The sequence below is a fragment of the Saccostrea cucullata genome, unplaced genomic scaffold, assembly GCF_032062105.1.
Source record: "Saccostrea cucullata isolate Sc308-1 unplaced genomic scaffold, CSIRO_AGI_Scuc_v1 ctg744, whole genome shotgun sequence".
Lineage (NCBI taxonomy): Eukaryota > Metazoa > Mollusca > Bivalvia > Ostreida > Ostreidae > Saccostrea > Saccostrea cuccullata.
In genome coordinates this window covers 20,528-48,513 of record NW_026922928.1, presented here as the reverse complement: position 1 = coordinate 48,513, position 27,986 = coordinate 20,528, and the positions used below count along the sequence as shown (strand labels likewise).

The window sequence follows — 27,986 nt, the reverse complement described above, 5'->3', positions numbered from 1 at the left end:
CCCCCCCCCCCAAACACACACACACACACAGTTGCTACGTCCCTGCAAAAAGACTGTTCCAAATGTACAAGAAAAATCTTTGTGTACGAGTTCGTTGACTGTTCAATTTTTCTACACTAAGGAAAAGAATTCCTTGTATCACACAAGAAAACTATGTATAGGAATGACAAAAGTCTTGTGTACGAGTTGACTTCTGCTTTGTGTACGAGTTGACTTCTGTTTTGTGTACGAGTTGAATTTTTGTGTACGACCCGGTTTGTGTACGAGTTGACTGGACACTTGCCGTTGATGGTGGCAGAGGATAGTTTTTTTTTGCAACCAAAACGTTTGACTGACGGTTTACCTAATATTGAGCTGCTTTAAAAATGTGCATTGAAAATTTTTAAATTCCCTCTACATGTAATAATGGTATGATGTAGTCCCTTGAGAAATTTGAAGCTTTTAGGAATAAAACATGTACAACTTACACAATGAGCCCTAAAGATGGCGCAGGGACAATCTCAAAATTTCATGTGAATCAAGCCTATTTTCACTATTTCGCCACAGCCGCATCTGCTTCCAGGCCCGTGCACCTGACCTACGCTACCACACAAACTGCAGAATAACATTTGTACATACCAATGGACAGCAAGAGATAATGGCTCAACCACCTCGTTTTCAAGCTATAATTCATCCTGTGAACCCACCCCGCTTTTCTGGTGAAATACCGGTAGAGCGAGTTTTGAGCTTAGTTTCGTATTTCTAGTCCATATCCCATATACAGTAGTAGTGACACTAAAGTGTCATATTTCAATAAAATATACAAGGCCACCAATTCTCTCCAAATGCACCCACAAAATATTCTAGCTATAAAATTACCTATAATATGCATTCAAACCTCAGGTTTCTCTATTTTTTCTATTTTTTGACGGTACTTTATTCGAAACTATCCTCTGCCATCTGATGGTAGTAACTTGATTACGAGTCGGTCATGTTACAATTTGACCAGAAACCGCAGTATTGACTCGAGGACTTATTCCTTATAAAAAAAGATAAACTATCTACGGTACTTGGTATTTAAAAGGTTTGTTAAAGAATATATTTTCACTTAGAAGGATTTTTGCTGCAATTATTACTATCAGAATATTTAACATCTAAACAATTATGTTTCAAAACATTGTATGATCTCAACATGTTATTGTTAGGGACTGTCCATGATGTTGTCGAATTCAGGCCCTTTGATATGATTGATAAGAGTGATCTATTTACACCCTCTATGAATAGAATAGAATATATTTATTATTCCAGATCAGGGCCATTGTGGGCATATTACATACATGATTATTAAACAGATCATATAATAGTTATTAACAAAGTGTGATATAATAATATAGTATTCAGCATATTCTTAGTACATGTATATACTAATCAATTTACACATGGTTCATAAGTTGAGATAATTGCTAACATGTGAAATTTAAATATACATATATAAAGAAGTACCACCGTGTACCATAATGCAAAAAAGCCAGAGATATACATACACAGAAAAAAAAAAAAATATATATATCGTCTCGTATCCTATTTTCGACCGTATTGTATTTTCGACCTATTTTTCCCAAACTGCTTCCCGTGCAATCACCGCACGGTAGAACATTATTTTCGGTTGCTACACTTGGAAAAATACCTTTGAAACACAAATGTAGCGAAAATACCAAAAATAATTAATTCAACGGAATTTCCCCGATGGTTTTAGTCCATTGTCAGAAATTCTAGTCTTTTTACTAATGCACATTTTATCTGTTGATTAATCAAAGCCGTAATCGGTTAATTACAAAGATTTCTTGATGAAATTTTTCCAAAAGAAAATTAAGATCTCTGTCAAAGAGACGCTTGAATATTGAAATGAATGGGTGGATCAAACGAATTTTATTCTTCCTTAAATATGGGCACTTTCTTACAGATTTTTACCGAAAAGTGCAACGTAATTTCATTGATTTTTTGTGGAAATGCACAGCTACTGACAGATGGGTTCAACCAATGAATAAATGTATTTGCAACCAAAATATGCAACTATGTTCAAAGTTTTTTTTAAAGACAGACAATCGTATTTTCATTGATTGGAATATCCAATGGATATTTATAGCCAATACTGATTGGGCGTTGATACTATATTTAGGTCGAAAACACAAGACGTTAATATTTTTGCAAGGAAAACTGCACCCTCTCCATATTATGGCATATAAATAAAATAAACACAAAACTGCAATTTGAGTTATATCATTTTATTTATAAACACATATGCTAACATTTTAAGTCCATATTTTCTCAGATTCTATAAAGTTTGCAATAAATTAATAAATAACATCTAAATAGGTCGAAAATACAATACGCCAGGATATATATACATTTTTCTTTTACATATATACTGGTGTCTCATTATATCGCGGTACTTCAAAATTTTGCATAAAAAGTGTAATTTCAATTTTTTAATTTTAGCTTTCATCAAATGATATTCATTAACCAAACTATGGCCTAACTTTTGAGTGTCAAATTATTTCCCAAGCTTGCATCGTTTAATTTGTAGTCTATTTTTAAAACAGGAAGTCTTATTTACCTCCTAAATGGGAGAGTCTCATAGTATCGCGGTATGGGAAACATGGAAACTTGTAGTTGACATGGACTTCAATTCTTATTTTTAATTTTACGATGTAATTCTACATAAAAAAATAAACAATTATATAAACTAAAGACTTTCAAAACGTGAACTTTAGGCCATAATAAAAATATTCCTAGATTCCCATCCCCGCCCGCCCCGATTTTATACCCCCGCCTCGATTTTTTTTATTTCTGTTTTTCTTTGTCGTAATTCTGATCGGGATCGATATTCATCTACCATTCTACTTTCGTTTTAAATCCCGCAAAAGTCGACATGATTTTGACAGCTGATAAAATGGTAATTGCTGTAATACATGTGTATATATTTTAAACAAGGGTCATTGGTTGAAAAAGATTGGTGATGATGTGAAGTAAGAGATAATTGAACCTTTATTATGACTTTTATTCGGGTATTGTAGATAAAATTACACCGATTGACCAGGTTAATAAAAAATCTGCAAAATTGAAAAAATAAAAAATATAAAATAAAAGCCGCCCGCCCGCCTCGATTTTTAAAAAAAAATCGGATGAGAATCTAGCAATTTATTTATTATGGCCTTATCATGGATTTTACTAGATTGTAAGTTCATTAGTCTAAATATAATAAAAACGGGAATAGAAATTTGTAAAATTACGTTTTATTTGAATAGAAACCTTTTCGACGCATGTTCCATACTTTTTAATCATCACAAAAATTTACATTCAGACGACAGACATTTAGTTTTTTCAACAAAAAGGATATGAGCTATGTATCTGATTTTTTGGAATATACCGCGATATAATGGAACCCGCGATATAATGAGAATTGAGTATACACATATATACATACACATACATATATATGCATACATGCCCACACACATACATACTGAGTAGCTATATTCCACTAAATTGCAAAAGATACCACGGGGCAGTGCATTGGTACTTTAAAAGTCACCATGTTTGCATATTATATGACCAAAGTAATATTTATTAAGTGTTTTAAGTATATACAAATTATTCAATTTCTTTATACATGTAGAAGACACACTATATTGCATCCTTGATCAATTCACAAGGGGATTAAAGAACTTAAGATTTTTTTTTTAATTCAGTCATACAGTGTTTTTCTCTGAATATAAAAAAAATTACATGTACCTATTGTTATTAAGAGAAATGCCACATTATATGCATCAGTACTTTATATGGCTTGTCTAACCAGTTCACAAACAGCTGAAAGTACTTCAATATTTTCACAGTTTAGAACCCACAACAACTTATTTTCATCATTTGAATGAGAAAAATTGATACAGTTTCTTTGTATAATATTCATCATATTCTCTCGTTCTGTAACAAAACTCAAACATTCAAAAAGTGTGTGTTTTTCATCTTCAATAACATTCAATGAGCATTTACTACAAAGTCGTTGATCTCTAGGAATGCCAAAATAACGGCCTCTTTCAATTTGTAAATTGTGAGAAGATGTACGCAACCTACATATTAATTTTCTTTGTTCAAATGGCAGGCATAGTAAATATTTTTCAAGTCCAAAATTTGTTTTAATCTTAACATAAGTATCCAGTATACCTTCTTGTGACAATCTTATCAAGTTCCACTCATTCATGTAGTAAGAAATTAAATGTTTTTTGCATTTTATCTTGAACGTTTGCAATTTGTTAGAGAAAATATCCTTATTAAAGTTTATCATTTCTGCAGTTTTACTAAATGTTCCATACCAAGATGGTATACTATTACTCCAGTTAATCTTACTTTGAGAGTATGCTGCTTTCAATAATGGGAATGACATATCTAGACATTCTAATCTATGGACATAATTCAAAATACTTTTTATAATATCAAAATGAAGAGGGAGCCTACCAAGCTCAGATAATGAGGAGAAGTTTGCACTTTTCCTATGCAGTCCCAATATATTCTTACAAAATTTTAAGTGTAGATTCTCGCACTTCAACTTATTAAAAATATCATATACAAAGAGTTTGGAGGTTTTAAGAAAAATACTTGGCTGATTAATGTTCCCCCATATTTCACACCCATAAAGCAAAATAGGTTTTATTGTATGATCAAATACATGTAGGGATGTTTTAACACTTGGCTTCAATGACAAAAATTCTTTTCGCAGTTTATAAAAATCTATTAGTTATATACATATATATATATATATATACATAGAAGGGTAGTTAGATCTCCCTGTTCAATCAATGTTAGGACATAGGTATTCCTCATGGCTATGATTAACTTACATGTAACATGAAATACCATTTGGCGAAAACCGTAGTAGCTACAGAACTGTTGCGTGAAAGGTGCAATTTATGTAGTCTGAAAAATCTGACGTTTTCCTGGCTTTTTTACGATTTTGATATTTTACATGCCAGGAAAACGTCAGAACCGGCGCCATTACGAAAACTGGAAATTTCGCCGTCTTCAACTGGAGTTGATTTTTGATACTTGTGAACAGACCTAAATGCCGAAATCAGAATTCATCAAAAGCACAATGCCTCTACTACTCACCAATATCGATGAAAAGAAAATATCACTCCACATTTCGTAACAGGACATGCAAGATTTTAAAATGCACGATATGAAGACAAATCTCGACAGTGTGATAAAACCTTTTTCAACAGATTATTTATTTTATAAATGAACCATAAAAAATATACTGGTAAGTTCTTTAAGTATTGTACTATTGATAACTTTTGACTTTGAAATTTAATTCAGTTCGCAAGTATCTAAAATCAACTCGAGAATGCCGCCTCCGGTTGGAGGCGGCGATTTCCCAGTTTACGTAATGGCGCCGGTTCTGACGTTTTCCTGGCATGTAAAATATCAAAATCTTAAAAAAGACAGGAAAACGTCAGATTTTTCGGACTACAATTTACGGTGCCACAGTTTTTGTGCACTTTTGAGGAGAATTTTTCCACTTTTCTTTTCTAGACATATTCTTGAACTAATCTTTATACAGTACCTGGCCATAAGTCTGTCATAAAAATGGCTGACATAACATAAAATGAAAAATGTGAATGCAAAATTCAAAAATAAAAAAAATCCATTAAGCACTCACCTTTTTAATCTCTAGTATTTACGAGGGGTTATCAAAAAGTTCGTGGACTAGCACCATGAAATTAAAACTGCTTAAGGTACATCAATGAATTTTGAAAAATCTAGTTAGCATCATCTTTTCTATCCAAAGAATAAACCACAAATCATGAATTTTATTTTTAGATAAATTAGTACTGTTTTTGTAAGCAATGGTATGTCCAGGCGGCGCAACCTCAAAAACTACGTTTTTTGACCTATGTGTAACTGAGAAAAACTCTTTTGATATGATCATTCGACATCCAAAAAACCCGTTAATTCAGGTTTGTGTCGGGACACAATTGTTCAATAAAATATGAAATTTTCACTTCATTCTGAAAGTCCTATGATATTTTTATCGTAAATTTTACACAGAATGTCCAAACAAACGAGGCCTTGAAAATGACGTCAAAAGGGGGGGGGGGTTTCCGTTTCCAACATTCTGTAAAGTTTTGCCCCTGAAAAAATCAGTATAGACCTAAAATATGTTGAAACTGGCTACAGAGAAATAATATACATCCAGAGTACTTGTCTTTTAATGTCAAAAATAGATTCAGAGAGTAAAGGGATACACAGTTAATGTCGATCTGTAGTCAAGGTGTGCAAAATTAATCCCGTCAAAAATGACGTTGATCATATGTTGTATATATTGAACTCCCAAAAGTAAAATATGCCGGTGTCATATAATATATTGAACCCCGCGATATTTTGAACCCAGGTTCAAAATATCGCTGCGAAATATTGAACCCCCCTATAAAATATTGAACCCGGGGTTCAAAATATTATGGCCATAAAATATTGAGTCCCCCTGCCCTTTTAATTTTACAGGGAGGGGGGTTCAAAATATTATGGCCATAAAATATTGAGTCCCCCTGCCCTATTAATTTATGAGGGAGGGGGTTCAGAATATTATGGCCATAAAATATCAAGTCCCCACGCCTTTTTAGCTCACCTCAACGAAGTTGGGGGAGCTTATGTGATACCCTCAGCGTCTGTGTCGGCGTCCCGGGTTAAGGTTAAGTTTTTTGGAGCAGTTTTCTTTTTAAGTACTTCTATGTCCTATATTGATTAGACATGCATGGAAGATGTTGCTAGTGTGTTTCATTGTACTAGTCAAAGGATGCTGCAATTTCAAAAATGACCAGGTTAATGTTTTTGGTCCAGGTTAACATTTTTGGTGCCATAACTATAAGCCCTATGTTGACCAAACTTACATGGATGATACCTTAGGATGCATGCCCCGGTTTAAAGTTTTTGGTGAAGGTTTCATATCGAAGATATTTTGAGCCCTATAATGACCAAACTTGCATGGATGGTACATCTTAGGATGTATTCTACTAGACTTGCTTCGGATGCTGAATCCCTACATTTTCCGGTTGAGTGAACAGGTTAGTTTTTGGTGCAGGTTTCATTTCCAAGTTACTATGAGACATATAATGACCAAACTTACATTGATGATACATCCATACTACCAGCCTTGCTTCGGATTAATTTACATGTTCCGAGGGAGGGTGAAGGTTTCATATCGAATATTATGGCCATAAAATTGCATGGATGGTACATCTTAGTCCCCAGCCTTTTTTCGGATGCTGAATCTGACCTATTTTCTGGACGAGTAAACATGTTAAAGTTTATGGTGCAGGGTAACTTTGAGCCCTATAATGACCAAACTTGCATGGATGGTACATGGCCATACCTTCATTTTCTGGATTAGTGGAAAGGTTAATTTTTTTATACAGGTTTCATTTGCAAGTAACTTTAAGCCCTATGTTGACCAAACTTGCATGGATGATACATCTTAGGATGCACACTAATGGACTTGCTTCAGATGCTGAATTCGACATACATTTTCCAGATAATAGACCTCGCCTATCACCAAGAAACTATAAGGCTTATATAAACCAGTTGCACAAATGATGCATCAAGGGATGAAAACTCTCAATCTTGCTTCAGATGCTGGATTTTAATTACATTTTCATGATGAAGAACTAGTTTTAAGTTTTTATATAGGTATATTCCAAACAATCAAAATTCCATAAATTTTGCATTTTTGGATGTACACTTTTTGTTGGTTAATTGTGTGACTTAATTTGCCTTACTTAAAGACAACACACGTTGAGGTGAGCTCTGTAATCTCTGATTACCTATGTTTTAATTTAAGAGGGAGGGGGGTTCAAAATATTATGGCCATAAAATATTGAGTCCCCCTGCCCTATTAATTTATGAGGGAGGGGGTTCAGAATATTATGGCCATAAAATATCGAGTCCCCCTGTCCTTCTTATTTTACAAGGTGGGGAGTTCAAAATATTATGGCCATAAAATATTGAGTCCCCCCGCCTTTTTTAATTTAAGAGGGAGGGGGGTTCAAAATATTATGGCCATAAAATATTGAGTCCCCCTGCCAATTTAATTTATGAGGGAGGGGGTTCAAAATATTATGGCCATAAAATATTGAGTCCCCTGTCCTTTGACAGAAAGAATGTCGTGTCCTGGAATATAAAAGAAGTAGTGTTGAGGCGGACCATTTTTAGTCAGATAGTTGGAAGTATGCAACCAACAATAATTTTAAGGTGGTCTGATTTAAAATTTCAGACAATTTATTTATTTTGATTTTGCAATTATATGGCGATTATACATTGAATACCTTAAATTTAGAAAGTGCTTTTAGTTTAGTTATGTTTGAGGGCTGTTCGAAAATTACGCTGACATCTTGCACAGAAAAATAGAAACATGTCCATAGGACATGAATGCCCAGCCGCGGGTATATTAGTAAAGCAACATGAAAATTTGTATTAGTGTAAGAAATTTGATCAGAATATCTTTAAAAGTGATGCAGTTGAATTGCTTACATTAGTATGTATCAACATATGAAGTTTGACACTACTTTCATTAACGTGAGGTCAAGGTCAAAAGAAATGCCAAGTTCAAAATTCAAAAACTATTGATTCAGTTAAAAAGCTCTCATCAGTTAGTATCAGCATATGAAATTGAAAAAAATATTATAAATGGTTTCTTTAAAACTGACTTAAACACAATTTGATAAAAGTAAGGTCAAGGTCAAATAAAAGGTCAAGGTGAAAATTGTTGATGCAGTTGAAGTGCTTACATTAGTATGTATCAGCATATGAAGTTTAACACTGATTTGGGAAATGTGAGGTCAAGGTCAAGGGAAATGCCAAGGTCAAAAACTATTGATTCAGTTGCATATCTCTCATCAGTTAGTATCAGCATATGAAGCTGCAGAGTTTTTGAAATCCAGCGGTCCCACTGGCAAAACTGGTAAATATTTTAAAAGTCCACTAATTTTCTTTATGTAATCGGTCCGAGGGACCGGTAAAAAAATTGGATCTTCCCGGAATTTTAACCTCTTAACCTCTAAATTTTAAGTTTAGTTGTAAGATTGTCTGAAGGATTGAATCTGTGTGTATGAAAGAATAAACTCAAGGGCTTTTACGACAGTTAGTCATGATTTTTTTTTCTGCCATATCTGTTTTGTTCGATCAATCAGCTGATTCAATTTGTACAGAAATGTTAATTGTAGCTTTATTTGGGGTGCAACATATGTCAACCGAATTGCTAATCATCATTTACCTTAAATATAAAGTTTTAATATAATCATTTTTGTTACATTATACATTTCCCCCACATTTTGAACTTCGTTTTTGTGGTAGGCAGCCATGTTGGGTATCTACTGTAAATATCACACCTGGTTAATTCAGTCCGAGGATATTTGACCCTTCGATTTTTTAAAGGCCTAACTGGATTTAAAACAATTGTTTTTGTTTTGAATTTGGTTTGTTGATGGCTAGTGATGGAACGATTGTCGACGACAATCGATTGTCGGTCGTTAGAAGCTCTTCGATGCTACTAATCGATTATAAAATAAATGTCGCCGACATCGCTAACAAAAAATAAAATTGTCAAACTTTAATTTTATTACCAAATTTAAGTGCAAAGAGCATAAAAGTAGTAATGAATGTTGAAAACATGAAAGGATCCCGTGTCTTGTTGATACTTTTACCGCCATGATTAAATATGGGGTTAGACTAATACCAGGAAACGGTAATATTGCAAGTAAAGGAAAACATAATTAGTCTAGTCAATCTTTAAACGTAATTATAATCATAAATACAAGTCTAACATGAGGATAATTACTTTTACAACTTGCAATTTTAACTAATCAAAACTAATTTTAAGAAATAAATATGTACATGTATTAAATGAAAGATGGGACTAATATCAGTAAAAATACCCATTGCATGGACTTTATAAAAAAAAAAAAAATTCCCATTCTGTTTCAATAGTCCTATATTGTTTAAAGTAGACAAAATACTATTATCCACTTTTTAAAAAAGAAATTTCAACTAAAATTTTTGAATATTTTATGTAAGTAAATGTTTTTGTATGTAAAAGTCTGACAGAAATCTGAATAAGTTTTAACTTTCCTATATTAATTTTATTGAAGTTCAAAATTTCGATTATAATTGATTATTAATCGATTATGCCCAGCCGATTATTACCGATAATCGATTATAATTTTTTTCCGATTCCCCATCACTAACACCGGCACAATCATGCGCGGCTTTCTCCCAATATATTAATCCATCTGGAATATTATACATTCATTGAAGGCCACTGTTCATGACATTGTATGTAAAGTCATATAAACAAGGCGGGTTGAAGTCCTTACTCAGCTCCAGGGAATCTCATCAAAAAAGTGTATGAGGTAGGAGAAGAGGACATTGAAAAAAAAAATGACTTCATCGGACGTCATGAAAATAAACGACGACAGCGCCGGGTGATCATATAATGTCGTTTTTACTTTATGATAATTTGGCAAAAAATGAACGTATCAGGCTAAAATTTTCAACATTTCTTTATTTTGTGTTGTTTTATGTTCAGTATAAATTTTGAAAGCACAGACTACATAGTATACTAATTTTAAAGCCTCAGTCCACGAACTTTTTGATAACCCCTCGTAGTTGCATGACCCTTAGATTTGATAACTTGTCGAATTCGCCTTGGAATTGAAGCGTACAGGCTCTGACTGTAGTGCTGAGGTAATGATCGCCATATTTCCTTTACTTTCAAGATGAGGTCTTCACGATTATGAATATTGTGTACCTGTCTCTGAAGACATATTTTTATGGTTGTCCACACGTTTTCAATTACATAGGTATCTGGAGATTGTGATGGCCAAGTAAGACATTTAATTTTGTTTTAAGTTTTCCATAATTTGTTGGCGTTAGAGGAGTGAACCGGTGCATTATCTGATCCTGGAATAAATAGTCACCATTCGGGAAATGGCGCAAAATAACTGGCCATTAATTTATAATGTTAATTAATATTTGGGAATTGATATTCTCATCTACTTCTGTAAATGTTCAGACTCCTTTGTGAGTAATACACCCCCAAAGCGTTGCCGAGTACCTTCCATTTCCACGGACGCCAAGACACTCAGGTCACCATACTTCGTCTGGTCTTCTCCAGATGTAAACTCGCTTATTCTGGTCAATCACAACCTGAGTTTCATCGCTGAAAATCACCTTTTTCCAATTATTATTCACTGTCGAATGAAATTCCCTCGACACCAATTTACACGGCGAGTGCGGTTAACAAACCGAATTGTCAGGGTCTTCCTGGTTTTCCTTCTTGTAAAGTTAAAAATTGCAAACATCTTCTTACCGTCCCTGAAGAGATAGAACTTGGTAACTTCGAGTTCTTCACCCAAAGTTTGCCGTCTGTTGAGTTTCACACATCAAAGTATCTTACGATCTCCTTGTACATTGGTTTTTCTAGGTCATCCGCTTCGATGCTTATTTTCACTGGATCCTCGCGTCTTGAATTACTTAAGAAACTTAGAAATCCTGGACTGGCTCACAGAAAGAATAGTTGCAATGTCCTGTTTTGTATATCCACTCTCAGACATAGCTATTATCGCATTTATCATAGGGGTAGTATTTGTTTACCTTTGGTAGCCATCTTGTCAGTTGCTCTATATTTGACAGATAATACGTAACTTTTATAAAATGACGTCATTAAATTATTGTATACACTCTATAGAAAGGATCTATTCAACAGCAGCTTGTATAGAATGATTTATTTACCAATGCTAAAGAAAACCAAAAGTCTCTGTCGAGACTGTAGCTCTACTGGTTTATACTTAAAACAAAGGAAGAGGAAGTAGCAGTTGGGACTTGAAAATTTAAAACAGCAATGAATAAAAAAATGATCCTTGCCACTCATCAAAATAAAAACCGATGCACAGAATTATGTATCTTAGTAAAGTCTACTTGTGTGCCAAGTTATATTGAAATCCGACCAAAACTGTAGGTTGAGTAGCATTTGGAAAGAATTTCACAGAAATTTCTATTTTTAGTATTAAACCACTGCAACACCATTCATTGAAATCAAAAACCGATGCACAGAATTATGTATCTTAGCGTAGTCTACTTTTGTGCCAAGTTATATTGAAATCAGACAAAAACTGTAGGAGGAGTAGCATTTTAAAAGAATTTCACAGAAATTTCTATTTTTAGTTACCACTGCAACACCGTTCATTGAAATCAAAAACAGATGCACAGAATTATGTATCTTAGTGTAGTCTACTTTTGTGCCAAGTTATATTGAAATCAGACAAAAACTGTAGGAGGAGTAGCATTTTAAAAGAATTTCACAGAAATTTCTATTTTTAGTAACCATGGCAACACCGTTCATCTATAAAAAATCAATATACAAAGTTATGTATCTTAGTATAGTCTACTTGTGTGCCAAGTTATATTGAAATCGGTCCAAAACTGTAGGAGGAGTAGCATTTTAAAAAATTGTTTACAGACAGACAGACAGATGGATGCTGGACGCATTACTATCGCATAAGCTCTTCTGGTCTTTGACCAGTAGAGCTAAAAATCGGCTTCCTGAATTTTGATATTTTGGCAGCAATTTTAATGAAAGACTTATGGCCAGGTACAGTTATATATGTTATTCATCTCCCAACCCCTTATAGTTGTTTCTACAGGCAATAAACTTGCATGAGGTGAATTTTCAGCAATCCAACAGCCAATTCTAATCAAGCAAGTTTATCACTTGCAGTCAAGTCACGACTATAAAGGGTTGGGAGATGGATAAAAAATACAGATTGGTTAAACAGGTCTGGGCGGTCTCCTCTTTTGAAGGATAGCTAGATTCAATACTTCTGAAGCCCATTATTGCCAACTTGTATATATAAGGGATAAAACAATTATTAAACCAAACCTCAATATTTAAAGGAAATGCGAAATATATAAACAGAACCTTAATTGATATATATATATATATATATATATAAAGGAAATGTGATATATATATATATATAAACAAATCTTGATATAGATAAAGGAAATGCGAAATATATAAACAAAACCTCGATATATTATAAGAGATATGTGATATAAAAATAAACAAGACTTCGATATCTATAAAGAGAAATACGAAATATATAAAGAGGAAATTCATTACATCAGGGATTCCCCGACATCTGATAAGCGGCTCCCTGAGCTACATGTACTGATTGAGTGAAAATGATAGATGTGATTCCGTTTCAGGATGGTTTTCAGTGTATTGCGTTTTCTTAATGGTTAAATGGTTAAAGCATTAGTTTATGAATAAAACTAGTACTGTTTTTCTTACATTTCAAACGTGTGAATAGGACATAATAATTTTTCGATTTCTTTATTTCGTGGGAAAAAAAATATGGGGTATTTTCAAATGAAATATAATTCAGTGCAAAAATGCATGTCTGTGATTTCACATTCTATATAAGTATGAAAAATTTTAATTTGCATATAAATGCATGGAGAATTTAAAATCGATTAACATAACAAGATATTGAAGGGCATGTTTCCATTATTTTGTTAGTAATATTAACAACGTAGAACAATTAATAATGTACAACTAACATGTATAACTTATTTTCTTTTATTCACTTTTAAATACATAGATTTTTTTCATACCAAAGACTCTTAAATTGAATTATTAAAGGTGTAACTGTCGCCTTTTTCTCTCAAAATTGGATCCTCCCTCACATTAAAAAAAACTTGTACTTAATCATCTCTCCCCCTCCCCCCCTCTCTCCCCTTCCAATATTCTATGTTTACCAATCACTATACAAGTATATTATACTTAATATGTAATTAAATTTAATTTATAGAAAAACTTAACTTGGTAAGACTTAATGTTGAACCTTCCTTTCATTAAATACTGAGTTGTTGGACCAAAGGATTTGTAGATTGGGTCTTTGTGCCCAATTTTTGAAAGCTAGTGTAAAAAGAAACTTTTTTTATTGCCTTTTATTTAAAAAGGTAATTGATGAAGCATCCAGTTTATGTCAGTTTCCTTGAAAATTGATATTCTTGCCTTTTTATTGAGTAAACATGAATCAATTTCACCATTTCAGCAGTTGTTTCAGGTCTTGTCAATTTTGTAGGCAGATGGTAATAAGCATTACATAAATTTATCAAAAAGTGAAATTTGTTAATTGATTTCTTACCTATCATGATGTAGGCATATTATAGCTTATCCCCCCCCCCCCTTTTCTTTGTCAAAAACGTGACCAATGGGAGTTGGGTGGGACCACTATGAGTGATCAAACACATAGGCATCAGAAACTTCAATCTAATTGAAATTAGTGTATAGCGATCAAACTGGAGTGGGTCAAAGATCTAATTTTAATTAGTTTGCAGAAACTTTATTTTTTGGGGTCATCTTTAGAATGCTGTCAACTCTGCATAACTTATGAAGTATGTTTCATCATTTAGATACCAATGTCATTTGGGTGGTCTTTGAATGATGTGGTCACCCAGGGAAACAAACGTTCCAAAATGTCTCACCATGTTCCCACCATAACCAGCTGGGACATCAATGATTCCTTGGCTGCAGACTTTGATGGATCTCTCTCAGGCCTTGGTTCTGAACTTGGAACAACAAGTTACAATATGAGGTACATTTAGTGATAGAAAAGGGCAAATGACTGATCTTAAAGGGATATCTGTAAGGTTGAAAGGTTAATATTTAATTAATTGTTATGTTAAGATTTATCAATATTTTAAGGAATTAGATAGTAATGCTTTCAAGCCTCTGAATGATTTTCTTTGCTATTTGTAATTATCGATTAAAATCCAAATTAGAAGCAAACTTTGGGTAAATAAGCGTTTGCTAGTTTAAGAAAAGAAAAAAAAATCAGTGAAAGAATTTATTATGATCTAATTAGAAAGAGCCATGGAAAGACTGATTGTAAAACACAACTAGGAACACGAACACTTTTAAGGTCTTTTGTAGTACCTTTTTTATAGACTTTTAAAGTTAAGTATGAAAAATATGTTAATGTCATGCCCACCAAGATAAGGTTAAGATGATGTTTTTTCCCTTGCATACTGTGAAGTAACTATTATACTCCAGCAGATGTATAAAAGAATCAACGTGTCTATCTGTCCATAGATATGATTTCTCCAATATTTTTTTCTTTGAACTAATCCTTGAATATGTCTTAAAATAATAGCTCTGACTCATTTAATTATTAGGGCTGGGTATTGGCTGGAAATTTCATATTGCAATATATTGGGATGTTTTAAGCTGTATTGCAATATGTATTGCAATTTTTTTTTGATGACAGATAAAATGCTCTTTTCCTTATCTTATTACACTCCATTAGCAACATGTATAAAACTATTATAAAAATGTTGTTGCCAAAAATTTTCTGGTGATTTCTCTACTGTTTTGAATGATTGATTGATTGTATATTGTTTAACATCCGTCTCTAGAATTTTTCACTCATTTGGAGACACCACCACTTGCCGGTGGAGAGCTGCAACTTTTGTCCTATACTTGGCACTTACTGCCATTGAGCAGGTAGAGATCTTTTTTGTGCCAGCACCTACTGCGACATGCGACCTCAGTTTATATGGTCTCATCTGAAGGAACTGTCTCCATGTCCTACCGTGGAATTCAAACCTGCGACGCAAGGATCAACTTCCTATTGCAACTCTAGAGCAGATGCTCTAACCACTGCGCCTCACGGGCGACTGTTTTTGAATGAAATGCAACCATACTACAACATCCTTACCATTTAGTACTGTTTGGCATGATTGAAAATGTTTCTAACATCTTAAAATTTATATTTTACAAGGTACTTAAGAAATCTAAAGTCCATGCACTTTGCCGGTATATCAGTACTGGAAAAATGTATTGCAATATGATATTTTTTTGTTTATAAATCACTTTTATTATTATTATTCTCTATTGTTGCCACCTATCTGATTGGCTCAAACTAGATCACATGATCAAGTATGAAAAGTGTTATAGACTGGATGTTTCTATTTTAAAAATTTATAAACCTGCTGTTTCTAAAATTGAAAATGTTCTTCTGTGAAGCAACAATAATGCTGAGGTCACAATATAAACTGGATGTTCCTAAAAACAGATACTGCTGCTGCTATTCATTACTGTAACGTCAGAACAATGCCTTATATGAGAATACCGAGTATTAGAGACATAGATTTTAGGACATTTCTTATTAACATAAAAAAATAATAAAAACAATTATTATATAAATATAGCCCTTTGATGAGGTCGATCCATGGATACAGTATATCAGATTTTTTCCGCGCGCATCCAATTTCGCTTTCTTCACGACGAGGTCTAAATCGCGGAAAATAATTCAGTGTAAATTTAATACAAAGTTTTCTTCTTGTAGTAGAGTTATTTCTCCATGTTTATATCGTAGAGGGTAGAAATAGAGGGATCAGAGGACAAGCGCAAGATACCGGTAATAGGTATAAGCCCTATTGTTTGTTTACTAATTGACAACCTAATTATATTGGTCATGTTCCTTGCGAGAACCTATTTTAATTATACCTGAGCTGCTAGTCAGTTTGGAACAGTAAATGACCTATGATTGCTTAAATCTTAAAAAATAATATCTGGGGATTTGAGAGTTTGTATGCAACACAGCTGTGTAATCAGCTGAGCATGTCTTCTGAAATTAACGAGGTGAAGGTCAATCGATCTATTTTTCACCCTATGAAGTAACTAAAGCTTAAAGACTTACATTTTTACATCCAGTTCCTTCATAGGCTTAAACAATTGTTAATAATGTAATCACTGGGACTTTGAAATAGTGAAAATTTCATTCGTTTAAATTTGATATACTGATTTTGGCTCTGATTCGCGGAAAAAACATGCCGCGGAAAAAACCTGATATACGGTATATCGACTTCACAGAAAAGCATATCGATCCGAGCACGAAGTGCGAGGTGGATATACTTTTCTGTGAATTCGATATATCTATGGATTGACCGAATTAAAGGGCTAGATTTGTTATATTATTTTTTACAGAGGTTGATAAAAAAAAATTTGAAAAAATGGGAACAAACCACAAGTTTTCTGTCTTAAACACTTAGAGACTAGAAATCAAAATAAATAATTGTTTAATATAACTGAGTCAGAGTTCTTGAAATCTTTTTTCTGCTGTCAGTCATTTGGACTGCCTGCCATGTGAAGTTTGTCAGTCCAGACAGATTTCTATCAGTCCAAAAAATTAAATAAAAGGATGAAAACTTTGTTCGACTTTATTATCAATACATTGTCACAGTGCACCATTTTTCAATAAACACTGCACACTTCATGCTGATTTGATTGTCAATTTTCTTTGAATTATCTCGGGGGTCTATTTTCTTCATAGTTTTTAGCTCTACTGGTCAGAGACCAGAAGAGCTTATGCGATAGTAAGGTGTCCGTAGTCCGTCCATCTGTCTGTCTGTCCGTCTGTCTGTAAACAATTTTTCAAAACGCTACTCCTCCTACAGTTTTGGTCTGATTTTAATATTACTTGGCATACAAGTAGACTACACTAAGATACATAAAATAGTGCATCGGTTTTTGATTTCAATGAACGGTGTTGCCATGGTTACTAAAAATAGAATTTTCTGTGAAATTCCTTTAAAAGGCTACTCCTCCTACAGTTTTGGTCTGATTTCAAAATAACTTGGCACAGAAGTAGACTACACTAAGATACATAAAATAGTGCATCGTATTTTAATTTTGATGAACAGTGTTGCCATGGTTACTAAAAATAGAATTTTCTGTGAATTCCTTTAAAACCCTACTCCTCCTACAGTTTTGATCTGATTTCAATATTACATGGCACACAAATAGACTACACTAAGATACATAAAATAGTGCATTAGTTTTTGATTTTGATGAACAGTGTTGCCATGGTTACTAAAATTAGAATTGTCTGTGAAATTCCTTTAAAATGCTACTCCTTCTACAGTTTTGGTCTGATTTTAATATAACTTGGCACTCAAATAGACTACACTAAGATACATAAAATAGTGCATCGGTTTTTGATTTCGATGAATGGTGTTGCCATGGTTACTAAAGATAGAATTTTCTGTGAAATTCCTTTAAAACGCTATTCCTTCTACAGTTTTGGTCAGATTACAATATTACTTGGCACACAAATAGACTACACTAAGATGCATAAAATTGATAGAATTTTCTGTGAAATTCCTTTAAAACGCTATTCCTTCTACAGTTTTGGTCAGATTACAATATTACTTGGCACACAAGTAGACTACACTAAGATACATAAAATTGTGCATGGGATTTTGATTTCGATGAACGGTGTTGCCATGGTTACTAAAAATAGAATTTCCTGTGAAATTCCTTTAAAACCCTACTCCTCCTACAGTTTTGATCTGATTTCAGTATTACTTGGCACAGAAGTAGACTACACTAAGATACATGAAATAGTGCATTGATTTTTGATTTCGATGAATGGTGTTGCCATGGCTACTAAAGATAGAATTTTCTGTGAAATTCTTTTAAAACGCTATTCCTTCTACAGGTTTGGTCAGATTACAATATCACTTGGCACACAAGTAGACTACACTAAGATACATAAAATAGTGCATGGGTTTTGATTTCAATGAATGGTGTTGCCATGGTTACTAAAAATAGAATTTTCTGTGAAATTCCTTTAAAACGCTACTTCTTCTACAATTTTGCTCTGATTTCAATATAACTTGGCACACAAGTAGACTACACTAATATGCATAAAATAGTGCATCGGTGTTTGATTTCGATGAATAGTGTTGCCATTGTTACTAAAAATAGAAATGTCTGTGAAATTCCTTTTAAACGCTACTCCTTCTTACAGTTTTGGTATGATGGCAATGGCTTCTTTTCTCATCCTTTGTTATAAGTACAGTGTACAAACCAGTAGAGCTACAGTCTCGACAGAGACTTCTGGTTTAATCTAGTTTGATTTTCTCACTTGGCTTACCGTAGCACCGTCAACAAACCTGTTTTATCAGTTTACCATTCATAGTTTGACACTTGTGTTCACCGAAGAAGCCATTACAAGATTGCAGAAAAGAGTTTGAAAGATTACCATCGGACGTTATAGAGAATTGGTACGAAATTTAGTCATATTTTCACAAGTACCTCTGTCAACATTTACCAATCATTTGGACTGACACAGAATGCAAAGTAATCGGTCTTTGGTTGTTTTTATCGGTCTTGCCGACAGGACCGAAAGATTTCAAAAACTCTGCTGAGTTAAACTTTCCTTGACATTTTTAGCTAACGTACCTGAGCTGAAGGCTTAAGTGAGCTTTTCTGATCAAAATTTGTCCATCGATGTCGTTGTCGTCGACGTCGGCGGCAGCTTCGGCTTAAACTTTTCACATTTTCATCTTCTTCTCAAGAACTACTGGGCCAATTTCAACCAACCATGCCACAAAGTATCCTTAGGTGAAGGGGATTCAAGTTTGTTCAAATGAAGGGCCAAGCCCTTTTCCAAGGGGAGATACATGTAGTTATGAATTAGTGAAAAATTAATGGCATTTTTCAAAAATCTCCTTCTCAAGAACCACTGGGCCAGGAAAGATGAAACTCATGTGGAATCATACTCAGGTAGTGTACATTCAAGTTTGTTCAAATCATGACCCCCGGGGGTAGGGTGGGGCCACAATGGCCGATCAAAGTTTTACATAGGAGTATACAGGGAAAATCTTTAAAAATCTTCTTCTCAGGAACCACTGGGCCAGGAAAGATGGAACTCATGTGAAAGCATCCTCATGTAGTGTAGATTCAAGTTTGTTCAAATCATGACCCCCGGGGGTAGGGTGGGGCCACAATGGCTGATCAAAGTTTTACATAGGAGTATATAGGGAAAATCTTTAAAAATCCTCTTCTCAGGAACCACTGGGCCAGGAAAGAGGAAACTCATGTGAAAGCATGCTCATGTAGTGTAGATTCAAATTTGTTCAAATCATGACCCCCGGGGTTAGGGGTGGGGGCCACAATGGCCGATCAAAGTTTTGCATAGGAGTATATAGGGAAAAACTTTAAAAATCTTCTTCTCAAGAACCACTGGGCCAGGAAAGTTGAAACTCATGTTAAATCATCCTCAGGTAGGGTAGATTCAAGTTTGTTCAAATCATGACCCCTGGGGATTGGGGGGGGGGGGCAAAATGGCTGATCAAAGTTCCACACAGGACTAGATAGGGAAATCTTTTAAAATCGTCTTCTCAAGTATTTCAAAGCCATGATTAGTGATATTTATGTGGAATCATCCTCAGGTAGTATAGATTCTAGTTTGGTCAAATCATAACCCCCAGGGATAGGGTGGGCCACAATGGGGGATCCAAGTTTTACATGAAAATATATATTAAAAAATCTTCTCAAGAATAGCAAAGCCATTATTAGTAATACTAGTATTTATATGGAAGCATTTTCTGGTCGTGTAGAATTAAATTTGTTCAAATCATAACCACCAAGGGTAGGGTGGGGCCACAATGGTGGATGAAAGTTTTACATAGAAAAATAAATGAAAAAATTATAAGAACAGAAAAGCTATGTTTAGTCATATTGACATTTAAGCATCCACATGTATTGAAGATTTAAATTTATTCAAATCATGGCCCTTTGGGGTAGGGAGGGAAACATGGGGAATCAAATTCAAATTATTATGAAGTTATATATATAGGAAGAAAATGTTTAAAAAAATCTTTTTATCAAGAACAGCAAAGTCATATGCTGTAGTAATATGAAGGCAATCTCAAGTAGTATTAAAATTCAAGCCCCCCCTCCCTCCTTCAGTAAATCTTTCACTTCTGATCTGATTTGTGGTTTTTCCTAGCCGATTTGCTCAGGTGAGCGATGTGGCCCCTGGGCCTCTTGTTAGATTTTTACATAATTTAGAAGATTTACTAATTGAAAATACTACAAATGTACATCTTTTTGATTATGTTTTGTATCAATTTTAACAAAGATATTCAGTATGTTCTAATATTAAGTAGATCATAATTCAGGCCATTATTACGTCTTAAGAGTTACAGAACATTACAAATTTAAATATAAGTTGAAGTATATATATATATTTTTTCAGAAACATCACGTCATGTACTGTATTAGCTATAATTGTGAAATCTTTCCTATTAATTTTTTGTTTTACAGAAAATTACCTCTATTTTAAGAAACATCAAGTCGATATGCATTTCAGATTCTATAAATAACAAGAGGCCCATGGGCCTTATAGGTCACCTGAGCATTATGCAACATCTTTCCAGTGATTGAATTTGATCCATGTTTTAAGCCAGATGCTATAGCATTTACAATTTTGATCATCATAACTATACACTTAGGTGTTGCTTAGTTTGGTTACTTAATACCCATAGGCAGGGTAGGGGAACAAAAAATGCATTTCAACAAATCAGTAATACTCCGCAATAATCAGTAGTGCCGCTACCACACATGAACCCTTGACTCTTAGGCCTAGATCCACACATTGCACAATTTTTGAAAAGGCATCCTTGCTTTTCAAAAGTATTTGATTAATACCAAGGAGAGATTTCAAACAATTCATTATTTTTCAGTACAGACCCCCTCCCCCCCCCCCCCATGGTACTACTGACCCTGGGGCCTTGAAATTCACAATTCTGGAAGATAAGGGCCCTTGCTCATAACTATATAGGTAGTTCATTTGCTTAATACCCAGGAGCAGAGAAGAAAATATTCAAAGATTTAATGTTTTTTCACTATATAATCAATAGAGCCCCGCTCTAACACCAGAACCCCTGACCCTGGGGCCATAAAAAATTACAATTTTGATAGAGGCATTCTTGTTCATCATAACTATGTACTTAGTTAGTTTATTTAAAACTTTGGAGCAGAGAAGAAGATTTTCAAAGAATTCATGTATTTTCACTACATAATCAATAGAGCTCCACCCTAACACCAGAACCCTCGACCCTGGGGCCATAAAATTCACAATTTTAGTAGAGGCACTCTTGCTCATCATATCTATGTACTTGGTTAGTTTATTTAATACCTAAGAGCAGAGGAGAAGATTTTCAAAGAATTTGTGTATTTTCACTATATAATCAGAAGAGCCCCGCCCTAACACCAGACCCCTGACCCTGCGGCCATAAAATTCACAATTTTAGTAGAGGCACTCTTGCTCATCATATCTATGTACTTAGTAAGTTTATTTAATACCTAGGAGCAGAGAAGAAGATTTTCAAAGAATTTGTGTATTTTCACTATATAATCAATAGAGCCCTGCCCTAACACCAGAACCCCTGACCCTGGGGCCATAAAATTCATAATTTTGGTAGAGGCACTCTTGCTCATCATAACTATGTACTTAGTTAGTTTATATAATACCCAGGAGCAGAGAAGAAGATTTTCAAAGAAATAATGCATTTTCACTATATAAACAATAGAGCCCCGTCCTAACACCAGAACCCCTGACCCTGGGGCCATAAAATTCAGAATTTTGGTAGAGGCACTCTTGCTCATCATAACTATGCACTTAGTTAGTTTATTTAATACCCAGGAGCAGAGAAGAAGATTTTCAAAGAAATAATGCATTTTCACTATATAATCAATAGAGCCCCGCCCTAACACCAGAACCCCTGACCCTGGGGCCATAAAATTCACAATTTTGGTAGAGGCACTCTTGCTCATCATAACTATGCACTTAGTTAATTTATTTAATACCTAGGAGCAGAGAAGAAGACTTTCAAAGATTTCATGTATTTTCACTATAAAATCAACAGAGCCCCGCCCTAACACCAGAACCCCTGACCCTGGGGCCATAAAATTCACAATTTTGGTAGAGGCACTCTTGCTCATCATAACTATGTACTTAGTTAGTTTATTTAATACCCAGGAGCAGAGAAGAAGATTTTCAAAGAAATAATGCATTTTCACTATATACTTATTTAGCCCCACCCTAGCACAAGAACCCCTGACCCCAGGGCCATGAATTTCACAATTTTGGTAGAGGACTCAGTGCTGATTACAATCAAGCAAACAGTTTGACTGCTTGATGTCCAGGAGTAAAGAAGAAGATTTTTAAAGATTGCATTAATTTAAGTGGTTTTGGCCCCACCCCCAGGCCCCAGGGGGGCAGGGATCATGAAATTCACAATTTTTGTTCCCCTTCACCCATAGATGCTTTGTGCCAAATTTGGTTGAAATTGGTTCAGTGGTTGCAGGGAAGAAGCTGAAAATGTTCAAAAGTTTACGACCGATTGACGACGAACGACGTACGACTACGGACGAAAACAGATAGCAATAGGTCACCTGAATGACTCAGGTGACCTAATAACTCAAGTCTATATGCTGTTACATACTAAATTATGTGACCAAGTTTAAGCCAATCAGAGAGCTTGGAATATATGATTAAGGGGAAGAAGGACTTTTAGCTGAAAAAATACCTGTCGTTTAATTTTTTTCATATTTTGTATATATCTTATTTAGTATGTCCCACATATCATAAAGCAGATATATCAATAGGTTTCTAGACTTATTTCTGAGATATTGAGTGACAAATACTATGCCCCACAGTGTATGAGCGCAGTTTTGATTCTCCATGTTTCTGGGCCCATTACGGTAGATAATTGAATTTTTTCAGCATACATAAAAATATGTCAGCGAAAATGTGTCTTTTAAAATATTTCAGAGTATGAATAGGATTAAAAATTCAAATAAGCAAGATTCTTTTGCCACACCACATCTGGAGACGGAAAATTACATACTTTTTAAGACAACTTAAACAACAAAAAAATTAATTTGCAAAAAATCCTATCATTCAATATTTGAAAATTTATGTTGAAATTCAAGTTCGTTGTGTTATTGATTTCTGTAAAAATATCGATTAGTGAAGCTGAGCTCAATATTGCACAGGACATAGTTAAACAAGACATGAACATGAGAAAAACGTGTCATGTTTACATTTCTCGAGTACTGGAAAACCCAACTATGACGTCACACATTTGCGAAATAAGACATGTCTACAAAATATTTCCATCAACAATAATGTAAAAATATTTTTTGTGTTCTCAAATTCAAAACATACCTCACCATGTACTGATCATGACCCGTTTTTAGCTCACCTGAGCCGAAGGCTCAAGTGAGCTTTTCTGATCAAAATTCATTTGTCATCTGTCGTCGGCGTCGTCGTTGTTGTCGTTGTAAACTTTTCACAATTTCATCTTCTTCTCAAGAACCACTGGGCCAATTTCAACCAAACATGCCACAAAGTATCCTTAGGTGAAGGGGATTTAAGTTTGTTCAAAGGAAGGGTCATCACCCTCTTCTAAGGGGAGATAATTATGAATTAGTGAAAAATTAATGGCATCTTTTAAAAATCTTCTTCTCAGGATACCTTGGGCCAGGAAAGATGAAACTCATGTGAAAGCATCCTCATGTAGTGTAGATTCAAGTTTGTTCAAATCATGACCCCTGGGGTAGGGTGGGGCCACAATGGCCGATCAGAGTTTTACATAGGAGTATATATGGGAAATCTTTAAAAATCTTCTTCTCAGGAACCACTGGGCCAGGAAAGATGAAACTCGTGAAAGCATCTTCATGTAGTGTAGATTCAAGTTTGTTCAAATCATGAACCACGGGGGTAGGGTGGGTCCAAAATGGCTGATCAAAGTTTTACATAGGACTATAGATAGGGAAATCTTTAAAAATCGTTTCTCAAGTACTTCAAAGCCATTATTAGTGATATTTAAATGGAATCATTCTCAGGTAGTGTAGATTCTAGTTTGTTCAAATTATAACCCTGAGGGATAGGGTGGGTCACAATCAGGGATCCAAGTTTTACATTAAAATATATATTTAAAAAAAATCTTCTTCTCATGAATAGCAAAGCCATGATTAGTGATACTAGTATTTATATGGAAGTATTTTGGGGTAGTGTAGAATTAAGTTTGTTCAAATCTTGATTTAAATTTATTCAAATCATGGCCCTTTGGGGTAGGGAGGGAAACAATGGGGAATCAAATTCAAATTTTTATGAAGTTATATATAGGAAGAAAATGTTTTTAAAAAATATTTATATCAAGAACAGCAAAGTAATATGCTGTATTAATATGAAGGTATTCTCAAGTAGTATTAAATTCAAGCCCTCCCCCTTCAGTAAACTTTTCAGTTCTGATCAGATTTGTGCTTTTTCCTAGCCGATTTGCTCAGCTGAGCGATGTGGCCCTTGGGCCTCTTGTTATGATATCATACTATACGTGTTTTTCTGTGTATAATCTTACCATACTGAGAGATCCACTATGACGTCAACAACTTGTTGGACATGCAGTATAGGGAAACAGAAGAGTGAATCAATTTTTTCTGTAATTTGATAATATTTGCAAGAAAATATGAGTATTTTAAATATTCTTTTACAAGATGGTGAATGCTAACAAACAGTCAAAAAATTATACTAGAACTGTGGTTTCAATCTTGTTAGGTACATCTTTTATCAGAGATTATGATGTAATTAAACTGAGTCATGTGACCATACATCCGTAGTCCCCTTAAAATAATATAGCCTTTTGATTTGGTAAAATCTCAGATATACAGACCTTAGAGATAGCATATCGACCTCTTGCTCATTTAATATGCTTTCTCTAAAGGTCTGTATATCGAGGGATTGACCTCATCAAAAGGCTATAATTGTTTAATATACCAGAATATCGATATTATTGCGCAGGCCTATTAATTATAAGGATCACAGCATTATATCTATGATTTTTTAGACCCTGCTTTGGCCTGGTAAGCTTTTCTGGTCAGAGACCAGAAGAGCTTATTGAATAGTAATGTGTCCGTCGTCCTTCTGTCTAGCTGTCTGTGTAGCTGTCTGTAAGCAATTTTTCAAAATGCTACTCCTCTAATAGATTTGGTTTGATTTTTTGATTTCCATATTTATTGCTGTGGCTGGGAAACCCAAAATATTCGTCGGAGCAAAACGTCATAACAAGTTAGGAAAGCTACAACAAACCACCCCAAGAACTAGCCTCAAATGTACTTATCTTGATTTTATTAATATATCCAAGCCAAAATATAACCTATATACAGTGTTATATGTACAACATGTAATCAGCAAAATAATACCTTTACCTTTAAAATACCTTGAACAAAAATACTATAGTGAAAGAAGTCAACGTAAACTAAAACGTCAATAAAATTTACGCAAGGATCTTCAATATTTTGAAGATGGAGGTATAAACAGAAAAAGAATTTTCCAATGACTGACACAATGAAAGTGTATCGAACACTTGGGAACATTTTTTTTAAAAATTAGATATGAGCTGCAAATTGGCCAACATTGACCTTTGGATATGTAAAAATTTAAGTTAAAATACACATTCTGTGCAATTGAGAAAAATGGCCAAGTTGCAGCTTGATGTACACAATGTCTTTGAAAACTGGTATGCATATGAATACCAATAGAAATGAGACAAAAGAGACACCCGTATCAAAAGCTAGTGTCGCTCAGCATTAATACTTTCATGTAATATAATATATCAAAACCTGCTCTTAAGATATTGTTTAATACCTCTAAGACATAAATTTAATGAATTTTGGAATTTTATTTTGTGTAAAACATTAGGATCCAACTATAACAGCTTATAATAAGTGCAGTCATTCTTTCAAAATAAAACATGGAGATTATTGAAATCTTTTTCACTGTTTCTTAACTTCACAGATTTACACTGTGAATATAGCGAATATTAACACTGCAAGTTATTTCCCCCTATACAGTATGATGGCATTGCATTTCATGATGGATTAGCTTTGAAGTTTTAAATTCACTCTATATCAGTGCTTAAATTTTAGAAATTAAAAGTTATTTTATTATTGAATTACTGCTGTGTGAAAATCAGAACATAGAAGAACTTATAGGTATACTCACAAGGTAAAAGTGAAACCACATAGTACAAAACCACTTGGCACGAACACAAATCAAGGCAAACCAACCTCTTAACCCCAGCAAATATGTATGTCCCCTGCATCAGGCAGTGCTATTTGTGTAAACCTGTCTAAATAACAAATTACAACTTAATTAGTAACTGTTGTGTATGAAATTTAAGCATACAATTCAATGAAGATTTTAGTACCTGTAAATGTTGAAATTTTTGTGATGTTGTTATTTATGTTGATTTGTCCTTCAGTGAAGCCCTCCTGGCATTGCCTGTATTCAAATCAGAGAATTTGGACAATGGGTAAGATAAAAAAAAATGCTGTTTCTAAAGTACAATAAATCATCAAGAGACATGGCTTCAGGGTATGTATATCAGTAAAAAAATAATTGTAAGTAAGTAAAGTATTTCATGTAGAGCAAATGAAAAGGTTATAAAGAAATAAGTGTAAGGAAAAAAAGAAGATGATTATTTTTTTATTTAACTTTTAGATTTCAGTATATCCTTGGAGCAGCAACCTCTCCTGCTGTAAAATTGAATGAAGAGACTTTGACCTACTTGAATCAAGGTGTGTTGTGTATTTTAATACTGTAAAATCGCATATGTACATGGGGCTAATTTTTCGTGGTTTGAGGAAAATCTTGTGGTTTGTGGGGATTTGATTTTGTGGATCAAGAATTAATGAGTACTTATGTATGCATGTATAAGATTTTACCTTTCGTGGTGAACATGAATTCGTGGATCTCGTCATACCTTGAAAACAACAAATCTTAAACCCCCACAAAAATTTGTGATTTATATTCCCTCTGTTTTGACCATACATATTTGAAAAATGTAGGATTTTCACATCTTACCCTTGCTGTTGGAATATATATATAGCACCATTTCACTCTTTACAGGGCAATCATATGAGATCAAACTGAAAAAGCTTGGTGATTTATCAGATTTTCAAGGAAAATATCTCAAGGTGAGTACCAAGGATGGAGTGTTAAAAGAAGTCATTTTTAAATGTTAACCAAAACCCT

The 27,986-nt window shown here is 34.0% G+C and overlaps 1 protein-coding gene across 1 annotated transcript; it reads left to right on the top strand.

Moving 5' to 3' along the window:
* Positions 1–967: 967 nt before the first annotated feature.
* LOC134262811 (alpha-globin transcription factor CP2-like) lies at positions 968–27,986 on the top strand. The gene is made up of 5 exons (XM_062745137.1): positions 968–1,063; positions 14,506–14,687; positions 27,214–27,264; positions 27,453–27,529; positions 27,861–27,986. Exons 2-5 carry the CDS (start codon positions 14,512–14,514, stop codon positions 27,974–27,976), a joined length of 420 nt encoding a protein of 139 aa, XP_062601121.1. The 5' UTR covers positions 968–1,063; positions 14,506–14,511; the 3' UTR covers positions 27,977–27,986.

What these genes read in the sequence shown, in the direction of transcription:
- LOC134262811 (XM_062745137.1), top strand. Translation starts at nt 14,512, where the DNA reads ATGTCATTTGGGTGGTCTTTGAATGATGTGGTCACCCAGGGAAACAAA. An exon ending in ACAACAAGTTACAATATGAG is followed by an intron (nt 14,688 to 27,213) that starts GTACATTTAGTG and finishes TTTGTCCTTCAG; the next exon opens with TGAAGCCCTCCTGGCATTGC. An exon ending in TTTGACCTACTTGAATCAAG is followed by an intron (nt 27,530 to 27,860) that starts GTGTGTTGTGTA and finishes CACTCTTTACAG; the next exon opens with GGCAATCATATGAGATCAAA.